The 27,356-nt window shown below is 43.3% G+C and overlaps 1 protein-coding gene across 5 annotated transcripts in view; it reads right to left on the minus strand.

Moving 5' to 3' along the window:
• abcc10 (ATP-binding cassette, sub-family C (CFTR/MRP), member 10) overlaps positions 1-27,356 on the minus strand; it is a 505,256-nt gene that overhangs the window by 398,058 nt on the left and 79,842 nt on the right. For all 5 annotated transcript variants that reach the window (XM_068028201.1, XM_068028199.1, XM_068028202.1 and 2 more), the window contains exons 5-7: positions 14,728-14,884; positions 13,343-13,500; positions 2,683-2,762 (exon numbers count right to left, since the gene is read on the minus strand). In XM_068028201.1, coding sequence (XP_067884302.1) covers positions 2,683-2,762; positions 13,343-13,500; positions 14,728-14,884 — 395 coding nt within the window. The remainder of the gene's footprint in view (positions 1-2,682; positions 2,763-13,342; positions 13,501-14,727; positions 14,885-27,356) is intronic.

Genomic DNA, 27,356 nt, shown 5'->3' on the forward strand with positions numbered 1-27,356 from the left:
CAAGTTCTAAGTTCATCTGCCTTACCTGTTATACTTCTCGCATTGAAACAAATGCACTTCAGACCACCAGTCACTCTGTGCTCAGCAACATCTCCCTGCCTGCTCTTCCTCTTAGTCTTACTGGCCCTATTCACGAGTTCCCCCTCAGTTATTTCACCTGATGACCTATTATTCTGGTTCCCACCCCCCTGCCACACTAGTTTAAACCCTCCCGAGCGACGCTAGCAAACCTCGCAGCCAGGATATTTGTACCCCTCCAGTTTAGATGCAACCCGTCCTTCTTGTACAGGTCTCATCTGTCCCTGAAGAGAGCCCAATGGTCCAGATATCTGAAACCCTCCCTCCTACACCATCTGTTTAGCCACGTGTTTAACTGCACTATCTTCCTATTTCTAGCCTCACTGATACGTGGCACAGGGAGTAATCCCGAGATTACAACCCTAGAGGTTCTGTTTTTTTTAAACTTCCTACCTAACTCCCTCTGCAGGACCTCGTCACTCTTCCTGCCTATGTCGTCAGTACCAATGTGTATCACAACCTCTGGCTGTTCACCCTTCCCCTTCAGAATGCCCCCTGTCCGTTCAGAGACATCCTTGAGTCTTTGGAACTCTCTTCCTCAAAAGATGGTGGAAGCAGAGTCTTTGAATATTTTTAAGGCAGAGGTAGTCTTGATAAGGGGGTGAAAGGTTTTTGCGGGTAAGCGGGACTGTGGAGTTGAAGTTACAATCAGATCTTGTTGAATGGCGGAGCAGGCTCGAGGGGCCGAGTGGCCTACTCCTAATTCATATGTTCATATGTAACTCACTAAAGCAAACTCTTATCTACAATGTTGTGGGGTGAAGAACAAGGGTCATGGATGCAAGATTAAATGTGAGAGATTTAAAACAGAGGGCAGGGCAAATGTACAATCATGATGCCATGGAATTCATTTCAGCGTTAGTTTTGAGGCAGAAACTCTATCAACACTCAAGAATAGATTGGAAAGGAGGATGAAGTAAAAGGGGTTGAAAAGTTTTTTTATTCGTTTATGGGATATGCCAAGAGCAGCATTTATTGCCCATCCCTAATTGCCCTTGCGAAGGTGGTGGCAAGCTGCCTTCTAGAACTGCTGCAGTCCATGTGAGGTAGGTGCACCCACAGTGCTGTTAGGAAGGGAGTTCCAGGATTTTGACCCAGCGACAGTGAAGGAACGGCGATATAGTTCCAAGTCAGGATGGTGTGTGGCTTGGAGGGGAACTTGCAGGTGGTGGTGTTCCCATGTATTTGCTGCTCTTGTCCTTCTAGTCCTGGTAGAGGTCACGGGTTTGGAATGTGCTGTCTAAGGAGCCTTGGTGAGTTGCTGTAGTGCATCTTGCAGATGGTACACACTGTTGCCACTGTGCGTCAGTGGTGGAGAGAGTGAATGTTGAAGGGGAAGCCAATCAAGTGGGCTGCTTTGTGCTGGATGGTGTCGGGCTTCCTGAGTGTTGATCCAGTTAAATTTCTGATCAATGGCAACCCCCAAAATGTTCACAGTGGGGGATTTAGCAATGGTAATTACATTAAATCTCTCTCTTGTTGGAGATGGTCATTGCCTGGCCCTTGTGTGGCATACATGTTACTTCCCACTTATCAGCCCAAACCAGAATGTTATCCAGGTCTTCCTGCATACAGGCACGGTCTGCTTCAGTATCTGAGGAGTTGCGAATGGTACTGAACATTGTGCAATCATCAGTGAACATTCCCACTTCTGACCTTATGATGGAGGGAAGGTCACTGATGAAGCAGCTGAAGATGGTTGGGCCGAGGACACTACCCTGAGGAACTCCTGCAGTGATGTCCTGGAGCTCAGATGATTGACCTCCAACAACCACAACCATCTTCCTTTGTGCTAGATATGACTCCAGCCAGCGGAGGGTTTTCCCCGATTCCCATTGACTCCAGTTTTGCTAGGGCTCCTTGATTCCATACTCAGTCAAATGCTGCCTTGATGTCAAGGGCAGTCACCCTCACCTCACCTCTTGAGTTCAGCTCTTTTCTCCATGTTTGAACCAAGGCTGAAATGAGGTCAGGAGTCGCCCTGGCAGAACCCAAACTGAGCGTCACTGAGCAGGTTATTACTGAGTAAATGTCGCTTGATAGTCCTGTCGACGACCCATTCGATTACTTTACTGATGATTGACAGAAGACTGATGGAGCTGTAATTGGCTGGGTTAGATTTGTCCTGATTTTTGTGTACAGGACATCCCTGGGCAATTTTCCACATTGCAGGGTAGATGACAGTGTTGTAGCTATACTGGAACAGCTTGGCAAGGGGCACGGCAAGTTGTGGAGCACAGGTCTTCAGTACGATTTCTGGAATACTGTCAGGGCCCATAGCTTTAGCAGTATCCTGTGTGTGCAGACATTTCTTGACATCACTAGGAGTGAATCAAATTGACTGAAGACTGGCATCTGTGATGCCAAGTCCCTCAGGAAGAGGCCAAGATGGATCATCTGCTCGGCACTTCTGGCTGAAGGTGGTTGCAAGTTTTTCAGCCTTATCTTTTGCACTGATGTTCTGGGCTTCCCCAATCTTTGAGGCTGGGGATATTATCATATGGGAACAGGCTGGGTAAATGCACTCGTGTGAGGGGTAAAAACCGACACAGTGGGCTGAATGACATGTTTCCATGCTATAATTACAGTGTATTTCTAAATTACCTGTTGAGTTCTCCCATTATCGCTGCTAACAGGGAGCTCTTGCCACAGCCGACCTTGCCAATAACTCCTATCAGCTCCCCCTGGAGATAGATTAAAGCAAATTCTGTCAGTGTGATGACTGCATCCATTTAACATCATCTCAAGAGAGAAGGGAAAGAGCTGTGTAGAAGGCCCAGTTGGTACATTTCTTGTCTGAATCAGTCAGTTCCTGGCCTATGCCAAGATGGGAACAGGACATTACAATCAGCAAAGGAGAGCAGGGGAATATTAGTCAGATTTCTCTACTAGCAAGTGTGGTGTCCTCTAAAGTAAAACAACCTGTCAACACTCACTGTCTATGAATTAATAATGGCCAATTGCGAGAGGGACCAAAGGATGCCAGCACCCATGGGGCTGTACCCCAACTGGAGATGAGAGGAAAATAGAAGGATTTCCATGAATACTGCTCAATAGCTGGACAACAGAAATAAATGGAAAATATTTAAAATATTTCACATATATATATATCTCTTAAATTTAGTATTTCTCTGTTGCAAACGCCTATGTAAACCAGCTCTTACGAAAAATATTGTGGGTCTGCACTTCTAGCAATTACCTGTGTGACCCTATAGGTGGCAGTATGATAGGAGTTTTAACGTCAGATGTTACAAAACATTGTCAATCACATAAATGACTCAGAATCATAGAATCTTACAGCACAGAAGGAGGCTATTCAGCCTGTTGTACCTGTGCCTCTCTCTGTGGAAACACATTTCCTTTCCCCTCTACTTCTTTAGGCAATTATTTTAAAATCTATGGTATCTGGCTACTGACCCACTTGCGAAAGGAAACAGTTTCTCTCTACTTGCTCTATAAAAACCCCTCGTTAATTTTGAATATTTTTTTTTTATTTATTTAGAGATACAGCACTGAAACAGGCCATTCGGCCCACCGAGTCTGTGCCGACCAACAACCACCCATTTATACAAACCCTACAGTAATCCCATATTCCCTATCACCTCCCTATACTAGGGGCAATTTACAACAGCCAATTTACCTATCACCTGCAAGTCTTTGGATGTGGGAGGAAACCGGAGCACCCGGTGAAAACCCACGCAGACACAGGGAGAACTTGCAAACTCCGCACAGGCAGTACCCAGAATCGAACCCAGGTCCCTGGAGCTGTGAGGCTGCGGTGTTAAACACTGCGCCACTGTGCCGCCCAACGCCAGTGTGCCGCCCATTTCAATCTCCAATAGGTTTCCCCTTAAACATGTGTGCTCTAAGGAAAACAGTTCTGGCTTCTCTAGTCTCCACGTAACTGAACTCCCTCCGCCTTGGTATCCTGATAAATCTCTTCTTTTATTGTTTCATGGGATGTGAGCATCACTGGCAAGGACAGCAATTGATGCCCATCCCATCCCTAATTGCCATTGACAACTGAGTGGCTTGCTTGGCCATTTCAGATGGCAGTTAAAAGCCAACCACGTTGCTGTGGGTCTGGAGTCACATGTCGGCCAGGCCAGGTACGAACAGCAGATTCCCTTCTCTCAAGGATATTACTGAAGATGGGTTTTTACAACAATCGATGATAGTTTCATGGTACCATTACTGAGATTAGCTTTCAATTGCAGATTTTCATTAATTAATTAATTGAATTTAAATTCCATCAGCTGCCATGGTGGAATTTGAACCCATGTCCCTTGTGTATTAGCATGATTTTCATGTTTTTGTATTGAACAACCTTATTTACAAAGCCAAGTATTCCATACACTTTCTTAACTCTTTCTTAACTACTTTACTACCCTTCCACCTTAAAAGATTTGTTAATATGCACCTCCATGTTCCTCTGCTCTTGCACCCTCCTTAAAATATTCATACGAACATACATGAATTAGGAGCAAATTTAGATCATACCGCCTCTCCACATTATTTCTCCCAAAGTGCATCATTTCACACTTATCCACATTAAACTGTATCTGCCATGTGTCTGCCCATTTCACCAGTCTATGTCCTCCTGAAGTCTGCTACTATCCTCCTCACGATTTATTACTTTCCAAGTTTTGTATCATCTGCAAACTTTGAAACTGTGCTCCCTGCATCCAAGTCCAGGTTATTTATATAAAACAAGAAAAACAATGGTCCAATGCATATCTCTCTCTGGTCAGAAAAAAAACCATCTATTTATTACACTCTGCCTCCTATTGCTTGGTCAATTTCGTATCCAAGTTCGCATACTGTCCCTTTAATTCCATGTGCTTCTATTTTCTGAATACGTTTGTTATGTGGCACTTTAGAAAACCCATATATAAACATCTACTGTCCCACCGTCATCAGTCCTCCCCATTACTTCATTGAATAACTAAATCAGGTGACTCAGACACAATTTGCCTTCAATAAATCCATGCTGGTTGTCTCATGTTAACCCTTTTTAAATTTGTTTCATGGGATGTGGGCATCACTGGCAAGGCCAGCATTTTTTGCCCATCCCTAATTGCCCTTGAAGGCAGTGGTGAGCTGCCTTCCTGAACCGCTGCAGTCCATCTGATGCGGGTACACGCAGAGTGCTGTTAGCGACAGTAAAGGAATAGTAATATATTTCCAAGTCAGGATTCTTAATTGTTAATTATGTTAAAGGTAAACAGCTAAAAGGCATTGCTCCATTAAGGATATGAAGTGGAATATGACAGCTTGCTGGACACAAGGGTGGTTGGTGAACAGAAGGCAAAGATATGTAATGCTGCATTCTGTGAATAAAATGACCAGCCAGATAAGGATCTGCATCTAATTTCATTCTTCACTGTTAGGCTTGGATCCACTGAACAAGAATGGCGTGTGGCTTGGAGGAAAACTTGCAGGTGGTGATGTCCCCATGTGTCTGCTGCTCTTGTCCTTCTAGCTGGTAGACGTCATGGGTTTGTAAGGTGCTGTCGAAGGAGCTGTGGTGAGTCGCTGCAGTGCATCTTGTAGATGGTACTCACTGCTGCTACTGTGCATCGATAGTGGAGGGAGTGAATGTTGAAGTAATGGATGGGTTGCCAATCAAGCGGACTGCTTTGTCCTGGATGGTGTTGAGCATCTTGAGTGTTGTTGGAGCTGCACCCATCCAGGCAAGTGGAGAGTATTCCATCACACTCCTAACTTGTGCCTTGTAGATGGTGGACAGGTTCTGGGGAGTCAGGAGGTGGGTTACTCGTCGCAGAATTCCCAGCCACTGACCTGCTCTTGTCGTCATTGTATTTATATGGCTGACCCAGTTCAGTTTCTGGACAATGGTAAAACCAAGCAAGTTGATTATTGGGGGTTCAGCAACAGTAATGCCATTGAACATCAAGGGGAGATGGTTAGATTCTCTCTTGTTGGAGATGGTCCTTGCCTCGCACTTGTGCAGCATAAATGTTACTTGCTGCTCGTCAGCCCAAGCAGGTGTTGCTGCATTTCTACACAGACTACTTCAGTATCTGAGGAGTCGCGAATGGTGCTGAACATTGTGCAATCAGCGAACATCCCCACTTCTAATCTTACAATGTAGGGAAGGTCATTGATGAAGCAGCTGAAGATGGTCGGGCCTAGGACACTATCCTGAGGAACTCCTGCAGTGATGTCCTGGCATTGAGATGATTGACCTCCAACAACCACAACCATCTTCCTTTGCACTCGGCGCGACTCCAGCCAGTGGAGAGGTTTTCCCCCGGATTCCCATTGACTCCAGTTTTGCTAGGGCTCCTTGAAGTCACACTTGATCAAATGCTGCCTTGATGTCAAGGGCAGTCACTCTCACCTCACCTCTTCAGTTCGTCTCTTTTGTCCATGTTTGAACCAAGGCTGTAATGAGGTCAGGAGCCGAGTGGCCCTGGTGGAACCCAAACTGAGGGTCAGCGAGCAGGCTATTGCTGAGCAAGTGCCGCTTGATGGCACTGTCGATGACACCTTCCATCACTTTACTGATGATCTAGAGTAGACTGAAGGGGCGGTAACTGGTCCAGTTGGATTTGTCCTGTTTTCTGTGCTCAGTACATACCGGGACAATTTTCCACATTGCCGGGTAGATGCCAGAGTTGTAGCTGTACTGGAGTTGGCTAGGGGCGTGGCTAGTTCTGGAGCAGAAGTCTTCAGGACTATTGCCGGAATGTTGTCAGAGCCCATTGGCTTTGCAGTATCCAGTGCCATCAGCTGTTTCTTGATATCATGTGGAGTGAATTGAACTGGCTGAATACTGGTATCTGTGATACTGGGAACCTCAGGGGGAAGCCGAGATGGATCATTCACTCGGCATGTCTGGCTGAAGTGGATGAAAATGCTTCAGCCTTGTCTTTTGCAGTAATGTGCTGGTGTCCCCCATCATTGAGGATGGGGATGTTTATGGAGCCTCCTCATCCTGTTCGTTGTTTAATTGTCCACCACCATTCATGACTCGATGAGGCAGGACTGCAGAGCTTAGAAATGATCCGATGGTTATGGGATTTCTTAGCTCTGTCTATCGCATGCTGTTTCCGCTGTTTGGCATGCAAGTAGTCCTGGGTTGTAGCTTCACCAGGTTGACACCTCATTTTTAGGCATGCCTGGTGCTGCTCTTGGCATGCCCTCCTGCACTCTTCATTGAACCAGTGTTGGTCCCTCAGCTTGATTGTAATGGTAGAGTGGGGGATATGCTGGGCCATGAGGTTACAGATTGTGGTTGAGTACAATTCTGCTGCTGCTGATGGCCCACAGTGCCTCATGGATGCCCAGTTTTGCATTGCTAGATTTGTTCAAAATCTATCCCATTTAGCATGGTGATAGTGCCACACAACACAATGGAGGGTATCCTCAATGTGAAGGTGGGACTCCGTCTCCAAAAGGACTGTGCGGTGGTCACTCCTACCAATACTATCAAGGACAGATGTGTCTCCTCCCCTCTCGTGCTGTTTTGAAGCTCTCTCGGACCACTCCCCTCAAAGCAGCAATACTCACCAGCCAAACACTTACCACTTTCCAGTGATGTCACATCTTGAGTTCTCTCTCTCTGTCTCTCATCCGTAATCAGTAATACAAATGCAAATTACTGAAGATACTGGAACTCAGATTAAAATGGAAAATTGTGTAAGTACTCAACAAGTCAAGCAGCATCCCTGGAGTGCGAAATAGTGCTCATGTTTCAGATATATGACCTTTCATCAGAACTGGACAGCACTGGAGATATAACAGATTTTAAGCACATACAGAGGCAGGGAAAGAGCTGGGGTGAAGAAGATCATAAGGGAAAATCTGTGATATGATGGCAGGCAGGAGATTAAATGACAAAAGGGATTGTTAATCTGTTAATTGTGTGTCAATTGTTTAATTATCTGCAGTGCAGGGTGTTAATTGGGGTCTTACTTGAGCACTTATAAGCAGCCACTTGCTGATGGAAGTTTTTGAGTGAAGAGCTACACCTTTCACTCTGTACAATAAATGTGAAACTAAGTAAAGATAGGCCCCAGCATCATCCTTCCTCAACAAGCTTGGTGGAATTTAACATGGTAGCAGATGCCTAAAGCTGAAGGTTGGAAACTGGAATTTTTTTTAAACACAGTAAACTAAAATCTCACTGGCTTTTGTGGAAAATATGGCAGAAAGCAAGTGTAAATTGTCACGATATGATTACTTTCCGACGTTCTCACAGTCTGAAACGTATGAGCAGTGGAAGAATGAAGTGGATATGTGGACACGGGTTACATCTCTACCAAAGAGGAAACAAGGTATGGCCTTGGCGTTGTCACTTCCGACCAAAAGTAAAATCAGAATTAAAGTGTTTTCTGAACCAGATACTGATGAAGGGTTGGGTCTGCTGTAGAATTCTTGGATGAAATTTACAAGAAAGATGACCTATTGAATGTGTATGAGGCATGGTCAGACATTGATAGATTTCAGATAACAGATGGTTATTCAATGGAGGAATATATCATAGACTTTAACAGACTGTATGGAAGGTAGAGGGAATTCAATTTGGAGTTCCCTGGTTCAATGCTAGCATTTAAATTGCCAGATTGTGCTAGGGCATCGTATATGGACAGGCTCCTGGTTCTAACTGGGCTTCAGTTCTTGGACAAAGACTCCCTGTTAGATCAGATGTCTACTGCCTGAAAGAAAATTCTGGGGAAACAGTCATTTCCTGCAGCCCTAGTAGAACAAACAGGACATTCAATGGTAACACAATGAATGGAGGACTCAATGTTTACTGGATCTCGAAATGGTCCAGATACTGGACGCAGGCATTTGTACAATGGAAGAGTTAAAGACAGGAGGAATGAGGATGAAAGCACCTTTAGCAGGTTTGACTATTACAATGGAAGACAGAATTGGGTCAGCAATCATAGGCGAATGAATCCCAGGAATTCCCAAGGAACAGTTAATATGTGCTTCAGATGTGACTCATTACCATTATGCAATCAGTATGCAATGAACTGCCCAAAGTGGAGAGGCAGAGTCCTCGAAATAACATGATGCAGAGAATTCTGAGGCAGAAGAGGAAGATACTGATGAAGCTGAACGAACTGTACGAGTCACAAGGTGTTTTAGTCCTGTGATAAATGTGTTAGTTGCGGACACGTTCAACTGTGCTGTATTGGACAGTGCTTGTATGTCAATAGTACGTGGAGCAGATTGGTTACAGTGTTATCTGGATTCACTCAGTACTGAGGATCGACGCAAGGTTAAGGAGTATAAAAGTACTACCAGCTTTAGGTTTGTTGATGACAACACATTGAAGTCACTGAAGAGAGTAGTGATTCCATGTAAAATAGCTGGAGTAAGTCACTCTATCAGTACTGATGGAGTCTCCAGTGAGATACCTTTACTATTGAGTAAACCTTCAATGATAAAGGCACAAATAAAACTTGATATGGAGCATGATAAGGCAATTGTTTTTGGGAAGTCAGTGAATTTGCAGTTTACCCAGTCAGGGCAGTATTGTATTCCCTTAACAAAACCTGATGTTTCTAGTCAGAGTGTTAGAGAAGTATTGATGGCATCAGGTATTAAGAATCAGAGAGATAAAAGGCAAATTGTCTTAAAACTACACAGACAATTTGCTCACCCTTCTAGTCAGAGATTAAAACCCTGCTAAATGAGGCAGGTATGATTCAGTATGAGGAAGAGATTAATGAAAAGTGTGAAATCTGTCAAGTTTCGCAAGACAACATCACGTCCTATTATCAGCCTTCCAATGGCACATGACTTTAACGAGGTAGTTGCCATGGATTTAAAGGTATGGGAAAAATAGAAGACTATTTTCAGTCTACATTTTGTGGACCTTGCAGCTAGATTTAGCCTTTCTACATTAGTAAATAGCAAGCACAAAAGGGTGATTATAGACAAAATCATGGAGAATTGGATAGAGACTGGACTTGGGGCACCATCTAAGTTTCTGACTGATAATGGAGGGGAATGTGCCAATGACGAATTGAGAGATGTGTGTGAAAACATGATCATTAAATACTGCAGCTGAAAGTTCTTTCAACAATGGGCTTTGTGAAAGGAATCACTCAGTGACTGATGAAATACTACATAAAATCTCAGCTGACCAACCAAACTGCAAGTTGACAACTGACCATGCCAAAGAATTCACTTCAGAGGGTTGGAGGATATAGTCCCTATCAATTGGTCTATGGGCAGAATCTCAAATTGCTTTCAGTACTGTGTGACAGTCCTCCTGCTCTAGAAGGTACTACAATTAGTTCCATTTTTTCTGCACATTTGAATGCTTCACATGCAGGGAGATGGGCTTTCATCAAGGCTGAGGTCTCTGAGAAAATTCACAGAGCTCTGAGGCATCATATAAGAGCATCTGAGGTGGAATTTAATTCAGGAGATTTAATGTATCATAAAAGAGGGTCAGAGGGAATGGAAAGGCACTGGTAAGGTAATAGGTCATGATGGCTAGACAGTAGTTATCCGGTTAATTGTAAAGCAGAGACTGAGCAATTGCTAAGCTTGATAGACCAATTAAACTGGTTATGCACTCAGACTAGACCTGATGCTAGTTTTGATTTGTTGGAGTTCAGCACAATGAAACATCCAAAAGTTGAGAATGTTTTAATGGTAAATAAAGCATTAACAAAATTGAGCCTGGAGAAATGTGTACTGAAGTTCCCATCCTTCGGTGATCCAAAGAACATGAAGCTAGGAGTTTTTAGTGCTGCTTCCTGATGGGTATTCGAGTGCAGCTGGTTTCATAATATTTCTGTGGAGAAAGCAGCAGAGTTAACTCTGCTCCTCTCTTCAGAGATGCTGAGTATTGCCAGCACTTTTTGTTTTTATGTCAGATTTCCAGCATCTTGTATTTTGCTTTTATTCATAATATTTCTGATGGGTGAAAATGGTAAATGTCGTCCTTTAAGCTTGGGGAGCAAAGAAAATAAAATGGGTCATTAAAAGCACCTTAGCTGCGGAAACACTGGGTCTTGTGGAGGCAATGGATATGGGGTTCTATTTGTCAAATATTTTGAGTGAAATTTTGAACAAGGGACATACTGAAGATAGGATACCCATTGAATGTTTTGTGGATAGTCATTCTTTGTGGAACAATGTACACTCTACAAAAAATGTGAGTGAGAAAAGACAATGTTTGACCTTGCTTGATTGAAACATGCTGGAGGGAAAGGAAATCTCCAAACTTAAATGGGTAGATGCAAGTCATCAGCTGTCTGATAGTATTAGTATTTCTTTTGGTGAAACAAAGAAATTGTTGGGGTGCTGGAGGAGGTGCATCTCACAAAGTAATACTCTGTACCCAAAATGGAATTTATTTTGATTTATTTTGAAACGTTCTTTGAACGTGTTAATACTTTGGACATAATATGGAATTTATTTTGAAATGTTGTTTGAGCATGTTAATCTAAGTTTTATTATAAAAGAAGGAAGGGAACCTGTCAATTGTGTACCAATTTGTTCAATTATATGCAGGTGGAGGGTGTTACTTGGGGTCTTACTTGAGCATTTATAAGCAGACAGGTTTTTGAGTGAGGAGCTTCATGTTTGTAATCCTTTTACTCTGTACAATAAATGTGAAACGGAGTAAAGATAGGCTCCAGCATTATCCTTACATAACAAGCTTTCTGGTATTAAACATGGATGATGGTGGAAGGCAAAAGGAGATGGTAATGGAACAATAGAGTTCAACAATTTCAGATCATAATCTGAGTTCCGAAGAAGGGTCACTGACCCGAAACGTTAACTCTGCTTCTCTTTCCACAGATGCTGCCAGACCTGCTGAGTGATTCCAGCATTTCTTGTTTTTGTTTCAGATCATAATCTCTGGCCCATTTTTTTCAGGAGGCAGCTATTAATGATTCTGTTGTTCCCATTTACAACCCCCTCTAGACCCATCTTTTGTGTGTTTAATTGTCCCATTGCCATCTCCTTTTGCTATCTCCACTTCCTTTTGCCTTGCACCATAATCCTTTTTGTCATTTAATCTCTCCTGTCTTCTACCTTATGTCAGACCTTCCTTTTGTACTTGTTTGAAATCTGTTACATCTTTTCCAGTTCTGACGAAAGGCTATCGACCTGAAAGATTAACTCTATTTCTCTCTCCACAGATGTTGCCTGACTTGCTGAGTATTTACAGCACTTTTTATTACTGTAAATCAGTTGTGTTATTCTTAAATGACAAACACATTTACGATTATAAAATAGTAAATCTCTGTCTGTCAGCGATACCATGGGAATCTAATAGTAATATATTTAAAAGTTTTGTATATAATGTACACTTCCTGAAAGTGAGATCATATTTACTTCTTATATCATATCTGACACGCTTTCCCCACACACACTTTGCCATTATACTTTTATGACAATACCTCTTTTCTTATTAAACAGCGTACACTCTGACTCATGCTGAGCAATGCCATAAGAGACCTGCTAGAATGTTAGAACAGTGGCTTTTACTGATGATTTACTCCTCAAATCAATAGGTTTTAACACACTGAAAATCAGGTGTCATAGATCTATCAAGTGCCCAGTACATGCACTTAAGCCATACTCGTGAAGCGACTTACAACTGAACCTGTTGGTTTAGTTGAGGAATTCAAATGTGTTACAGCTGAGCTCAGTATCTTGGGCCTTTACAAAAGCAATTACTCACTACTAACAGCCAGCTTTTATACATTTCTCTTAATCCCTCTATGCGACAATCCACACAATTATGTATTACATAATTATATAACAGCAAATAAGAATTTAATAGCCTTATCCCTTACTAATAACATTAGTTTTCCTAACTTAACTAGCTCGTATCTGTTGAGCTGACAAGTATAAGAAGCGTTACTTTGGAACACGAGTGAAACTAAGGTAACATATTATTGCTATTCTACCAAGTGAAACCTTTAATTATAAGTCTGTTTTTTGTTTCTGTATCTTTTGTACCATTGAAAAGGATGATGTATGCCCAGAAGTTTTCCTTTGGCAAACTAACTGTTCTCCCATGCTATAATCAAATAATTCAATAGCAGTCTTTAATTAAACCCTGCAACTGACCTTAATCCAATGGTTTTTCAAATTGACTGAAATGTTTCTTCTTAACAATCAAAGGGTAAAGATGAACATTACCATAATGGACAGAGAATAGAATATTACATTAGTATAATTCAAGACAGTCTGATTAATCATTTCCTTACAAGTATATGAAGAATGTAACTAATAATTTTAGCAGTGAGCTTACCTGCTTTATCAGTAGATTCAGATTCAAGAGCTCAAGGCTGCTGTCAAACATGGTGTCATTTTGATCATTACTGGGGTAACTACCAGAAGTTCCACTAGGGGTCCAAGAGAAGGAAGCATCATGCAGCTCAACTGCTGAGTCAGGATCATCAGGTTCCCCTGTACACAAAGTTACAATGAGTGATTGAGCCCTTCAAAGTTTTCTCAATGGAAAACTTAATTTCAAACTCCTTACCAATGATTCAAGTTCTAAGTGTTCCAAATGTCATCTTAAGGTAGCAGTTCCCATCAACAGTGGGACAAAGAGACAAAAGTGCAGTATTACACTTAATCTCCCGGTGAATAATCCTGGCCCTTTTTTCCAAGGATCTCACTCACTTTCTCCTAGTCAGTGTTTATGATTACATTAGGTGCACAATTAAAGGCTTTAATTTTGTCCCTTCTTTCCCTGGCTCAGAGGGAATTCTGACTTGGACAGCCCTTCTTCCCATCTCAGATGGTCCATATCCTTCCTGCCAATATCAGTCTTGTTTTTTATTCATTCATGGGAGATGGACATGGCTGGCAAGTCAGTCCATACAGACAAATGTGAAGTACTGAATAAACGTGAACTACTGCACAGCAAAAAAAATGGACAGGAAAAATACACAGCAAGAAATATGGGCAACACACAAATTGCAAGAAAGATATTAAAATAGCTAAGGAGGAGATCTGGAATCTTCGTAGATGCAATGCTCAACATATCCAACTAATGAAGGGCAGAAAACAACAAAGCCAATAGTTTATTCAACCACACATATCCAGAAGAGTTGAACACAAATCAGAAGAAGTTGTGATCAACAGTGTCTGGTGAGACTGCACCTTCAGCACTGTGTCCAATTCTAGTCACCAAGGCAAACACTGCAGAGAGGGGCCACTACTCCTAGTGTCAGAGCTCTGAATTCTGAGGAAAGACTGGAGTGACTTGGGCTTTTGAACCTGGAAAGTTCTTACAGGTATATAAGATAGTAAACTGAATGGAAAAAGTAAATCTGAAAAATTACTTGGAGATAAATTAGAGTAGGACAAGAAAACAGATTTAAAAGGTAAAAAAAAAGAAAAAAGACTTGCATTTATATCGCGCTTTTTACAACCACCAAATGTCTCAAAGTGCTTTACCACCAATGAAATCAATTCAAAACTGATATCAAAAGGTTCTTGGTGACAGAGTGATCACACAGGTAATGGCCTTCTACATACGGAAGGCAAAGACATGGAGATCATTTTATAACCAACTGGATGCCGCATTTAATTTAGACATTCTGCATATTAAACTATGATGCCTTCCTCGTCTGCAATTTTCTTGTATATTCACAGATTGAAGCATGATTTATCTTAGTGACTTACGTGCCATATAGTAGGTGTTGAGATCCTGGTCAGAGAGCTCTAGGAAGCGCTGGATTCTGTCCAAAGAGACCTTTGATTGTAGTATCCCATTCAGCACCCAAGGGAAGTTATTGAGGGGCTGAATCAGTATTCCCACCAAAGCCAGGGTCGTGAATACCTGCGTTTGCAAAAAGGGGAGAGCGGCAGTGAGACAGCGAGCAAGTGAGAGAGGGAGTAAGAGTGAGGGAGGAGGAAATCGCACGGCCCAAAGACCTTCCTATGTTTGCTCCCAAGTGTCCTTGGAGAAGGACGATACAGTGTCCACTGGTATGCTTGAGGCCTTCCGTGACCTATGAGCACCGGAGGGGAGAGTATCATCGACATCTGAAACAAAATTTTTATTTGATAAGTTTGCTTTAAATCTGGTTTAATTTACAGTTAAATGTTCATGCCCGTTATAAAAAAAAAAGTGGTACCTGCAAACTCAAAGTCAATGAAATAGTCATCCTTACAGATTGAGCAAAAAGGGGAGTGAGATTTTACAATCATAGAATGGTTACAACACAGAAAGAGGCCATTCACCCCGTCATGTCCATGCTGGCTCTCTGCAAGAGCAACTAAGAACATTAGAACATAAGAGATAGGAGCAGGAGTACACCATACAGCCCCTCAAGCCTGCTCCACCATTCAATACGATCATGGCTGATCTTTACTTTCCCACCCGCTCCCCATGTTTTTGATTCCCTTAGAGACCAAAATTATGTCTATTACAGCCTTAAATATATTCAAAGATGGAGCATCCACAATCCCCTGGGATAGAGAAACAACCTCTCAGTGTCTACCCTGTCAAGCCCCAGCCGAATCTTGTATGTTTCAATGAGATCATGTCTCATTCTACTAAACCCGAGAGAATATAGGCTCAATTTACTCAGCCTACCATAGGTCAACCTCATTCCAGGGACCAGTCTAGTGAACCTTCACTGTACTGCCTCCAATGCAAGTACATCCTTACTTAAATGCGGAGACCAAAACTGCACACAGTACTCCAGATGTGATCTCACTAAAACCCTGTACAATTGTAGCAAGACTTCCCTATTCCTGTACTCCAAATCCCCTTGCAATAAAGGCCAACATGCCATTTGCCTTCCTAATTGCTTGCTGCACCTGCATGCTAACTTTGCGTTCCTTGAACAAGCACACCCAAGACTCTTTGAACATCAACACTTACAAGTTTCACACCCTTTAAAAAAAGTCTGATTTTCTATTCTTAAGACCAAAGTGAATAACCTTCCTCTTCTCCACATTATATTCCATCTGCCACCTTGTTGCCCATTCACTTAACCTGTCTATATCTCTTTGTGGCTAGTCCCACTCCCCCATCTTTTCCCCATAGACCTGCAACTTTTTTCTTATCCAATTCCCTTTAAAAAGCCACAATTGAATCTGCTCCACCACTCTTTCAAGCAGTGTATTCCAGATCCTAACCACTTGCTGCGTAAAAAAGTTTTTCCCCATTGGTTCCTCTGCCGACAATCTTAGATTGGTGATAATAAAAACAAGAAATGCTGGAACCACTCAGCAGGTCTGGCAGCATCTGTGGAAAGAGAAGCAGAGTTAACGTTTCAGGTCAGTGACCCTTCTTCGGAACTGACAAATATTAGAAAAGTCACAGGTTATAAGCAAGTGAGGTGGGGGTGGGGCAAGAGATAACAAAGGAGGTCTAGATTGGACCAGGCCACATAGCTGACCAAAAGGTCACGGAGCAAAGGCAAACAATATGTTAATGATGTGTTGAAAGACAAAGCATTAGTACAGAAAAGGTGTTAATGGACTAAATATTGAACAGCAGCAAGTGCAAACATGAAAAAAAACAGTCGGTAAGCAAACTGAACAAACTAAGATGAAATGAAATAAATGCAAAAAAAAGAGTTGTAAAAAAGAAAAAGCAACTAAAAATGAAAGTAAAATGGGGTCCGTCATGCTCTGAAATTATTGAACTCAATGTTCAGTCCAGCAGGCTGTAGTGTGCCTAATCGGCAGATGAGATGCTGTTCCTCGAGCTTGCGTTGATGTTCACTGGAACACTGCAGCAATCCCAGGACAGAGATGTGAGTATGAGAGCAGGGGGGAGTGTTGAAATGGCAAGCAACCGGAAGCTCAGGGTCCTGCTTGCGGACTGAGCGGAGGTGTTCCGCAAAGCGGTCCCCCAGTCTGCGCTTGGTCTCCCCAATGTAGAGACCACATTGTGAGCAGCGAATACAGTATACTACATTGAAAGAAGTACAAGTAAATCGCTGTTTCACCTGAAAGGAGTGTTTGGGGCCTGGGATAGTGAGGAGAGAGGAGGTAAATGGGCAGGTATTACACCTCCTGCGATTGCAGGGGAAAGTGCCATGGGACGGGGACGAGATGGTGGGGGTTTATTTAGTCCATTAACACCTTTTCTGTACTAATGCTTTGTCTTTCAACACACCATTAACATATTGTTTGCCTTTGTTCCATGACCTTTTGGTCAGCTATGTGGCCTTGTCCAATCCACACCTTCTCCTTTCTTATCTCTTGCTCCACCCCCACCTCACTTGCTTATAACCTGTGACATTTTTAATATTTGTCAGTTCCGATGAAGGGTCACTGACCCGAAACGTTAACTCTGCTTCTCTTTCCACAGATGCTGCCAGACCTGCTGAGTGGTTCCAGCATTTCTTGTTTTAATTTCAGATTTCCAGCATCTGCAGTAATTTGCTTTTATTTTAGATTGGTGTTCTCTAGTTCTCGACCCTTCTGCCAATGGGAACAGTTTCTCCCTATCTACTCTGTCTGGACCCGTCATGATTTTGAACACTGCTATCAAATCTCCTCTTAATCTTCTCTTTTCTAAGGAGAACAGACCCAGCTTCTCCAATTTATTCACATAACTGAAGTTTCTCATCCCTGGATCCATTCTCATAAACCAGGGTTCTGTAAGTTGCAGGTCTTTAACATCAACCTTTTACAGTTGGATTGCATTAACATGAAAAAAGTCTTTTAAAAAAATTAAGTCAAGCAAAATAAGAGCCGTGTTTTTATTGTTGGGATAAAAGGCTAATCATTATGCGAGACTTTACGGTTTCAAATGATTATTTGAATGAAAAAACATCACTGTTCTCTAATTAAAGCTGTTTGAGTGTATAGATGCACCATGGTGATAGATAAAGCCTTTGGTTCAATGTACAGGTTTTATGGTTGTGACCATTATTGTTCCTAATGAAGCTGAAATGATAACTTATTCAGAAAATGCTATAAGATTTATTTAATCACAAGAAACATTAGCCAAAAAAATTGTCTTAATTCTACACATCTGTTAACATTTGTTTTAAAGATGACTTTACTGACAAAATTATTGCAAAAAAATGTCAAAAATAGTGATAATTCAGAGTTAGGTGTCTTTGGTCCAGTGAGGGACAGGAGGTACATTGTTTATACATCAGATCAACAGGAGCATTGTTCCAGTGAGTTACAGGAGGTACATTGTTTATATATCAGATCACCAGGAGCATTGTTCCAGTGAGGGACAGGAGGTACATTGTTTATATATCAGATCACCAGGAGCATTGTTCCAGTGAGGTACAGGAGGTACATTGTTTATATATCAGATCACCAGGAGCATTGTTCCAGTGAGGTACAGGAGGTACAATGTTTATATATCAGATCACCAGGAGCATTGTTCCAGTGAGGTACAGGAGGTACAATGTTTATATATCAGATCACCAGGAGCATTGTTCCAGTGAGGTACAGGAGGTACATTGTTTATATATCAGATCACCAGGAGCATTGTTCCAGTGAGGTACAGGAGGTACATTGTTTATATATCAGATCACCAGGAGCATTGTTCCAGTGAGGTACAGGAGGTACATTGTTTATATATCAGATCACCAGGAGCATTGTTCCAGTGAGGTACAGGAGGTACAATGTTTATATATCAGATCACCAGGAGCATTGTTCCAGTGAGGGACAGGAGGTACATTGTTTATATATCAGATCACCAGGAGCATTGTTCCAGTGAGGTACAGGAGGTACAATGTTTATATATCAGATCACCAGGAGCATTGTTCCAGTGAGGTACAGGAGGTACAATGTTTATATATCAGATCACCAGGAGCATTGTTCCAGTGAGGTACAGGAGGTACAATGTTTATATATCAGATCACCAGGAGCATTGTTCCAGTGAGTTACAGGAGGTACATTGTTTATATATCAGATCACCAGGAGCATTGTTCCAGTGAGGTACAGGAGGTACATTGTTTATATATCAGATCACCAGGAGCATTGTTCCAGTGAGGTACAGGAGGTACATTGTTAAATATCAGATCAACAGGAGCATTGTTCCAGTGAGGTACAGGAGGTACATTGTTTATATATCAGATCAACAGGAGCATTGTTCCAGTGAGGTACAGGAGGTACATTGTTTATATATCAGATCACCAGGAGCATTGTTCCAGTGAGTTACAGGAGGTACATTGTTTATATATCAGATCAACAGGAGCATTGTTCCAGTGAGGTACAGGAGGTACATGGTTTATATATCAGATCACCAGGAGCATTGTTCCAGTGAGTTACAGGAGGTACATTGTTTATATATCAGATCAACAGGAGCATTGTTCCAGTGAGTTACAGGAGGTACATTGTTTATATATCAGATCACCAGGAGCTTTGTTCCAGTGAGGTACAGGAGGTACAATGTTTATATATCAGATCACCAGGAGCATTGTTCCAGTGAGGTACAGGAGGTACATTGTTTATATATCAGATCACCAGGAGCATTGTTCCAGTGAGGTACAGGAGGTACAATGTTTATATATCAGATCACCAGGAGCATTGTTCCAGTGAGGTACAGGAGGTACGTTGTTTATATATCAGATCACCAGGAGCATTGTTCCAGTGAGGTACAGGAGGTACGTTGTTTATATATCAGATCACCAGGAGCATTGTTCCAGTGAGGTACAGGAGGTACGTTGTTTATATATCAGATCACCAGGAGCATTGTTCCAGTGAGGGACAGGAGGTACATTGTTTATATATCAGATCACCAGTATCATTGTTCCAGTGAGGTACAGGAGGTACGTTGTTTATATATCAGATCACCAGGAGCATTGTTCCAGTGAGGTACAGGAGGTACATTGTTTATATATCAGATCAACAGGAGCATTGTTCCAGTGAGTTACAGGAGGTACATTGTTTATATATCAGATCACCAGTAGCATTGTTCCAGTGAGGTACAGGAGGTACATTGTTTATATGTCAGATCACCAGGAGCATTGTTCCAGTGAGTTACAGGAGGTACATTGTTTATATATCAGATCACCAGGAGCATTGTTCCAGTGAGTTACAGGAGGTACATTGTTTATATATCAGATCACCAGGAGCATTGTTCCAGTGAGGTACACGAGGTACATTGTTTATATATCAGATCACCAGTATCAATGTTCCAGTGAGGTACAGGAGGTACATTGTTTATATATCAGATCACCAGGAGCATTGTTCCAGCGAGGTACAGGAGGTACATTGTTTATATATCAGATCACCAGGAGCATTGTTCCAGTGAGTTACAGGAGGTACATTGTTTATATATCAGATTACCAGGAGCATTGTTCCAGTGAGGTACACGAGGTACATTGTTTATATATCAGATCACCAGTATCAATGCTCCAGTGAGGTACAGGAGGTACATTGTTTATATATCAGATCACCAGGAGCATTGTTCCAGCGAGGTACAGGAGGTACATTGTTTATATATCAGATCACCAGGAGCATTGTTCCAGCGAGGTACAGGAGGTACATTGTTTATATATCAGATCACCAGGAGCATTGTTCCAGTGAGTTACAGGAGGTACATTGTTTATATATCAGATCACCAGGAACATTGTTCCAGTGAGGTACAGGAGGTACATTGTTTATATATCAGATCAACAGGAGCATTGTTCCAGTGAGGTACAGGAGGAACATTGTTTATATATCAGATCAACAGGAGCATTGTTCCAGTGAGGTACAGGAGGTACATTGTTTATATGTCAGATCAACAGGAGCATTGTTCCAGTGAGTTACAGGAGGTACATTGTTTATATATCAGATCACCAGGAGCATTGTTCCAGTGAGGTACACGAGGTACATTGTTTATATATCAGATCACCAGTATCAATGTTCCAGTGAGGTACAGGAGGTACAATGTTTATATATCAGATCACCAGTAGCATTGTTCCAGTGAGGTACAGGAGGTACATTGTTTATATATCAGATCACCAGGAGCATTGTTCCAGTGAGGTACAGGAGGTACATTGTTTATATATCAGATCACCAGGAGCATTGTTCCAGTGAGGTACAGGAGGTACATTGTTTATATATCAGATCACCAGGAGCATTGTTCCAGTGAGGTACAGGAGGTACATTGTTTATATATCAGATCACCAGGAGCATTGTTCCAGTGAGGTACACGAGGTACATTGTTTATATATCAGATCACCAGTATCAATGTTCCAGTGAGGTACAGGAGGTACATTGTTTATATATCAGATCACCAGGAGCATTGTTATAGTGAGTTACAGGAGGTACATTGTTTATATATCAGATTACCAGGAGCATTGTTCCAGTGAGGTACAGGAGGTACATTGTTTATATATCAGATCACCAGGAGCATTGTTCCAGTGAGTTACAGGAGGTACATTGTTTATATGTCAGATCACCAGCAGCATTGTTCCAGTGAGTTACAGGAGGTACATTGTTTATATATCAGATCACCAGGAGCATTGTTCCAGTGAGGTACAGGAGGTACATTGTTTATATATCAGATCACCAGGAGCATTGTTCCAGTGAGGTACAGGAGGTACATTGTTTATATATCAGATTACCAGGAGCATTGTTCCAGCGAGGTACAGGAGGTACATTGTTTATATATCAGATCACCAGGAGCATTGTTCCAGTGAGGTACAGGAGGTACATTGTTTATATATCAGATCACCAGGAGCATTGTTCCAGTGAGGTACAGGAGGTACATTGTTTATATATCAGATCACCAGGAGCATTGTTCCAGCGAGGTACAGGAGGTACATTGTTTATATGTCAGATCACCAGGAGCATTGTTCCAGTGAGGTACAGGAGGTACATTGTTTATATATCAGATCACCAGGAGCATTGTTCCAGTGAGGTACAGGAGGTACATTGTTTATATATCAGATCACCAGGAGCATTGTTCCAGTGAGGTACACGAGGTATAATGTTTACATATCAGATCACCAGGAGCATTGTTCCAGTGAGGTACAGGAGGTACATTGTTTAAATATCAGATCACCAGGAGCATTGTTCCAGTGAGGTCCAGGAGGTACATTGTTTATATATCAGATCACCAGGAGCATTGTTCCAGTGAGTTACAGGAGGTACATTGTTTATATATCAGATCACGAGGAGCATTGTTCCAGTGAGGTGCAGGAGGTACATTGTTTATATATCAGATCACCAGGAGCATTGTTCCAGTGAGGTGCAGGAGGTACATTGTTTATATATCAGATCACCAGTATCAATGTTCCAGTGAGGTACAGGAGGTACCTTCTTTATATATCAGATCACCAGGAGCATTGTTCCAGTGAGTTACAGGAGGTACATTGTTTATATATCAGATCAACAGGAGCATTGTTCCAGTGAGGTACAGGAAGTACATTGTTTATATATCAGATCACCAGTATCAATGTTCCAGTGAGGTACAGGAGGTACCTTCTTTATATATCAGATCACCAGTATCATTGTTCCAGTGAGGTACAGGAGGTACATTGTTTACAAAGCAGATCATCAGGAGCATTGTTCCAGTGAGGTACAGGAGGTACATTGTTTATATATCAGATCACCAGGAGCATTGTTCCAGTGAGGTGCAGGAGGTACATTGTTTATATATCAGATCACCAGGAGCATTGTTCCAGTGAGGTACAGGAGGTACATTGTTTATATAGCAGATCACCAGTATCATTGTTCCAGTGAGTTACAGGAGGTACATTGTTTATGTATCAGATCACCAGGAGCATTGTTCCAGTGAGGTACAGGAGGTACATTGTTTACAAAGCAGATCATCAGGAGCATTGTTCCAGTGAGGTACAGGAGGTACATTGTTTATATATCAGATCACCAGGAGCATTGTTCCAGTGAGGTACAGGAGGTACATTGTTTATATATCAGATCACCAGGAGCATTGTTCCAGCGAGGTACAGGAGGTACATTGTTTATATATCAGATCACCAGGAGCATTGTTCCAGCGAGGTACAGGAGGTACATTGTTTATATATCAGATCACCAGGAGCATTGTTCCAGTGAGGTACAGGAGGTACATTGTTTATATATCAGATCACCAGGAGCATTGTTCCAGTGAGGTACACGAGGTATATTGTTTATATATCAGATCACCAGGAGCATTGTTCCAGTGAGGTACAGGAGGTACATTGTTTAAATATCAGATCACCAGGAGCATTGTTCCAGTGAGGTCCAGGAGGTACATTGTTTATATATCAGATCACCAGGAGCATTGTTCCAGTGAGGTGCAGGAGGTACATTGTTTATATATCAGATCACCAGGAGCATTGTTCCAGTGAGGTACAGGAGGTACATTGTTTATATATCAGATCAACAGGAGCATTGTTCCAGTGAGGTACAGGAAGTACATTGTTTATATATCAGATCACCAGGAGCATTGTTCCAGTGAGGTACAGGAGGTACATTGTTTATGTATCAGATCAGCAGTAGCATTGTTCCAGTGAGGTATTGTTTCAGGCGGGATAGAGAGGGAGGTAAAAGGGGTGGAGGAGTTGCATTAATGGTCAAAGAGGATATCACAGCTGTGCTGAAGGAAGGCACTGTGGAGGACTCGAGCTGTGAGGTCATATGTGCAGAACTCAGAAATAGGAAGGGTGCGGTAACAATGTTGGGGCTGTACTACAGGCCTCCCAACAGCGAGCGTGAGATAGAGGTACAAATATGTAAACAGATTATGGAAAGCTGTAGGAGCAACAGGGTGGTGGTGATAGGAGATTTTAATTTTCCCAACATTGACTGGGATTCACTTCGTGTTAGAGGTCTGGATGGAGCAGAATTTGTAAGGAGCATCCAGGAGGGTTTTCTAGAGCAGTATGTAAATAGTCCAACTTGGGAAGGGGCCATACTGGACCTGGTGTTGGGGAATGAGCCCGGCCAGGTGTTTGAAGTTTCATTAGGGGACTACTTTGGGAATTGTGATCACAATTCCGTAAGTTTTAGAATACTCATGGACAAAGACGAGAGTGGTCCTGAAGGAAGAGTGCTAAATAGGGGGAAGGCCAACTATACCAAAATTCGGCAGGAGCTGGTGAATGTAGATTTTGAGCAGCCGTTTGAAGGTAAATCCACATTTGATATGTGGGAGGCTTTTAAAGAGAGGTTGATTAGCGTGCAGGAGAGACATGTTCCTGTGAAAATGAGGGGTAGAAATGGCAAGATTAGGGAACCATGGATAACAGGTGAAATTGTGAGACTAGCTAAGAGGAAAAAGGAAGCATACATAAGGTCTAGGCGGCTGATGAAAGACGAAGCTTTGAAAGAATATCGGGAATGTAGGACCAATCTGAAACAAGGAATTAAGAGGGCTGAAAGGGGTCATGAAATATCTTTGGCAAACAGGGTTAAAGAAAATCCCAAAGCCTTTTATTCATATATAAGGAGCAAGAGGGTAACTAGAGAAAGGATTGGCCCACTTAAGGACAAAGGAGGAAAGTTATGCGTGGAGTCAGAGAAAATGGGTGAGATTCTAAACGAGTACTTTGCATCGGTATTCACCGAGGAGAGGGACATGACGGATGTTGAGGTTAGGGACAGATGTTTGATTACTCTAGGTCAAGTCGGCATAAGGAGGGAGGAAGTGTTGGGTATTCTAAAAGGCATTAAGGTGGACAAGTCCCCAGGTCCGGATGGGATCTATCCCAGGTTACTGTGGGAAGCGAGAGAGGAAATGGCTGGGGCCTTAACAGATATCTTTGCAACATCCTTAAACACAGGTGAAGTCCCGGAGGACTGGAGAATTGCTAATGTTGTCCCCTTGTTTAAGAAGGGTAGCAGGGATAATCCAGGTAATTATAGACCGGTGAGCCTGACGTCAGTGGTAGGGAAGCTGCTGGAGAAGATACTGAGGGATAGGATCTATTCCCATTTGGAAGAAAATGGGCTTATCAGTGATCGGCAACATGGTTTTGTGCAGGGAAGGTCATGTCTTACCAACTTAATAGAATTCTTTAAGGAAGTGACAAAGTTGATTGATGAGGGAAGGGCTGTAGATGTCGTATACATGGACTTCAGTAAGGCGTTTGATAAGGTTCCCCATGGTAGGCTGATGGAGAAAGTGAAGGCGCATGGGGTCCAAGGTGTACTAGCTAGATGGATAAAGAACTGGCTGGGCAACAGGAGACAGAGAGTAGCAGTGGAAGGGAGTTTCACATAATGGAGACGTGTGACCAGTGGTGTTCCACAGGGATCCGTGCTGGGACCACTGGAGGGTGGAGTGGAGTTGATTGGGTGCATGGAGGAGCAGGGGAGGGTGGAGTGGAGTTGATTGGGTGCATGGAGGAGCAGGGGAGGGTGGAGTGGAGTTGATTGGGTGCATGGAGTAGCAAGGGAGGGTGGAGTGGAGTTGATTGGGTGCATGGAGGAGCAGGGGAGGGTGGAGTGGAGTTGATTGGGTGCATGGAGGAGCAGGGGAGGGTGGAGTGGAGTTGATTGGGTGCATGGAGGAGCAGGGGAGGGTGGAGTGGAGTTGATTGGGTGCATGGAGTAGCAGGGGAGGGTGGAGTGGAGTTGATTGGGTGCATGGAGGAGCAGGGGAGGGTGGAGTGGAGTTGATTGGGTGCATGGAGGAGCAGGGGAGGGTGGAGTGGAGTTGATTGGGTGCATGGAGGAGCAGGGGAGGGTGGAGTGGAGTTGATTGGGTGCATGGAGGAGCAGGGGAGGGTGGAGTGGAGTTGATTGGGTGCATGGAGGAGCAGGGGAGGGTGGAGTGGAGTTGATTGGGTGCATGGAGGAGCAGGGGAGGGTGGAGTGGAGTTGATTGGGTGCATGGAGGAGCAGGGGAGGGTGGAGTGGAGTTGATTGGGTGCATGGAGGAGCAGGGGAGGGTGGAGTGGAGTTGATTGGGTGCATGGAGGAGCAGGGGAGGGTGGAGTGGATTTGATTGGGTGCATGGAGGAGCAGGGGAGGGTGGAGTGGAGTTGATTGGGTGCATGGAGGAGCAGGGGAGGGTGGAGTGGAGTTGATTGGGTGCATGGAGGAGCAGGGGAGGGTGGAGTGGAGTTGATTGGGTGCATGGAGGAGCAGGGGAGGGTGGAGTGGAGTTGATTGGGTGCATGGAGGAGCAGGGGAGGGTGGAGTGGAGTTGATTGGGTGCATGGAGGAGCAGGGGAGGGTGGAGTGGAGTTGATTGGGTGCATGGAGGAGCAGGGGAGGGTGGAGTGGAGTTGATTGGGTGCATGGAGGAGCAGGGGAGGGTGGAGTGGAGTTGATTGGGTGCATGGAGGAGCAGGGGAGGGTGGAGTGGAGCATCCAGGGTGTTGATTGGTTGCTGTTGATGCAGAAGCTGCATATTATCAGCTGCAGGGGTGATGGGTGGATTATAGCACTGCGGTGTGAGGATATTTGGCAAGGGCCTATAAGGAGGGATGAGCGGTGTCAACATCAGGGAGCTGTGGAGTAAATGCAGGGTACTGGCTGACATCTGACGCACTTTTGATGCAGCGAAAATAAACGATGTGAAGTTGGTGGTGACTTTCCCAAAAAATAGGTGGCAAACACATTTTGAATTAAGCAAAAGCTTCAATTTAGGTCACATGAAAGGAAGGCTGATGATTCTTGAGACTGGAAGCTGAGAATGTTTTATATCTGTGGCGGCACAGTGCTATGGTCTGTGACGGCTGGCTCCACCAATGAAAGGCTGTCTCCCCCCACCTCCACATGATCCCACATGTCTCCCATGCCCATCGCCACATGGCTAACAGATATAAAATCATGTGTGAAACAGGAAATGCTACTCGACTGGGATTGTGGCCGGTGGTGAGGGTAACAAGAGGGAAAAATGTACTTGACATTGTCCTCACCAATCTGCCTGCCGCAAATGCATCTGTCCATGACAGTATTTGGTAGGCGTGACCACTGCACAATCCTTGTGGAGGCGAAGTCCCATCTTCACATTGAGGATACCCTCCATCGTGTTGTGTGGCACGACCACCGTGCTAAATGGGATAGATTTCGAACAGATCTGGCAATGCAAAACTGGGCATCCATGAGATGCTGTGGGCCATCAGCAGCAGCAGAATTGTACTCAACCACAATCTGTGACCTCATGGCCCGGTATATCCCCCACTCTACCATTACCATCAAGCCAGGAGACCAACCCTGGTTCAATGAAGAGTGCAGGAGAGCATGCCAGGAGAAGCACCAGGCTTACCGAACAATGAGGTATCAGCCTGATGAAGCTACAATACAGACTTCTTGCATGCCAAACAGCAGAAGCAGCATGCGATAGACAAGATTAAGCAAACCCACAACCAATGGATCAGATCGAAGCTCTGCAGTCCTGCCATGAATGGTGGTGGACAATTAAACAACTGACAGGAGGAGGA

Source organism: Heterodontus francisci, chromosome 3 (genome assembly GCF_036365525.1).
Source record: "Heterodontus francisci isolate sHetFra1 chromosome 3, sHetFra1.hap1, whole genome shotgun sequence".
NCBI classification, from domain to species: domain Eukaryota; kingdom Metazoa; phylum Chordata; class Chondrichthyes; order Heterodontiformes; family Heterodontidae; genus Heterodontus; species Heterodontus francisci.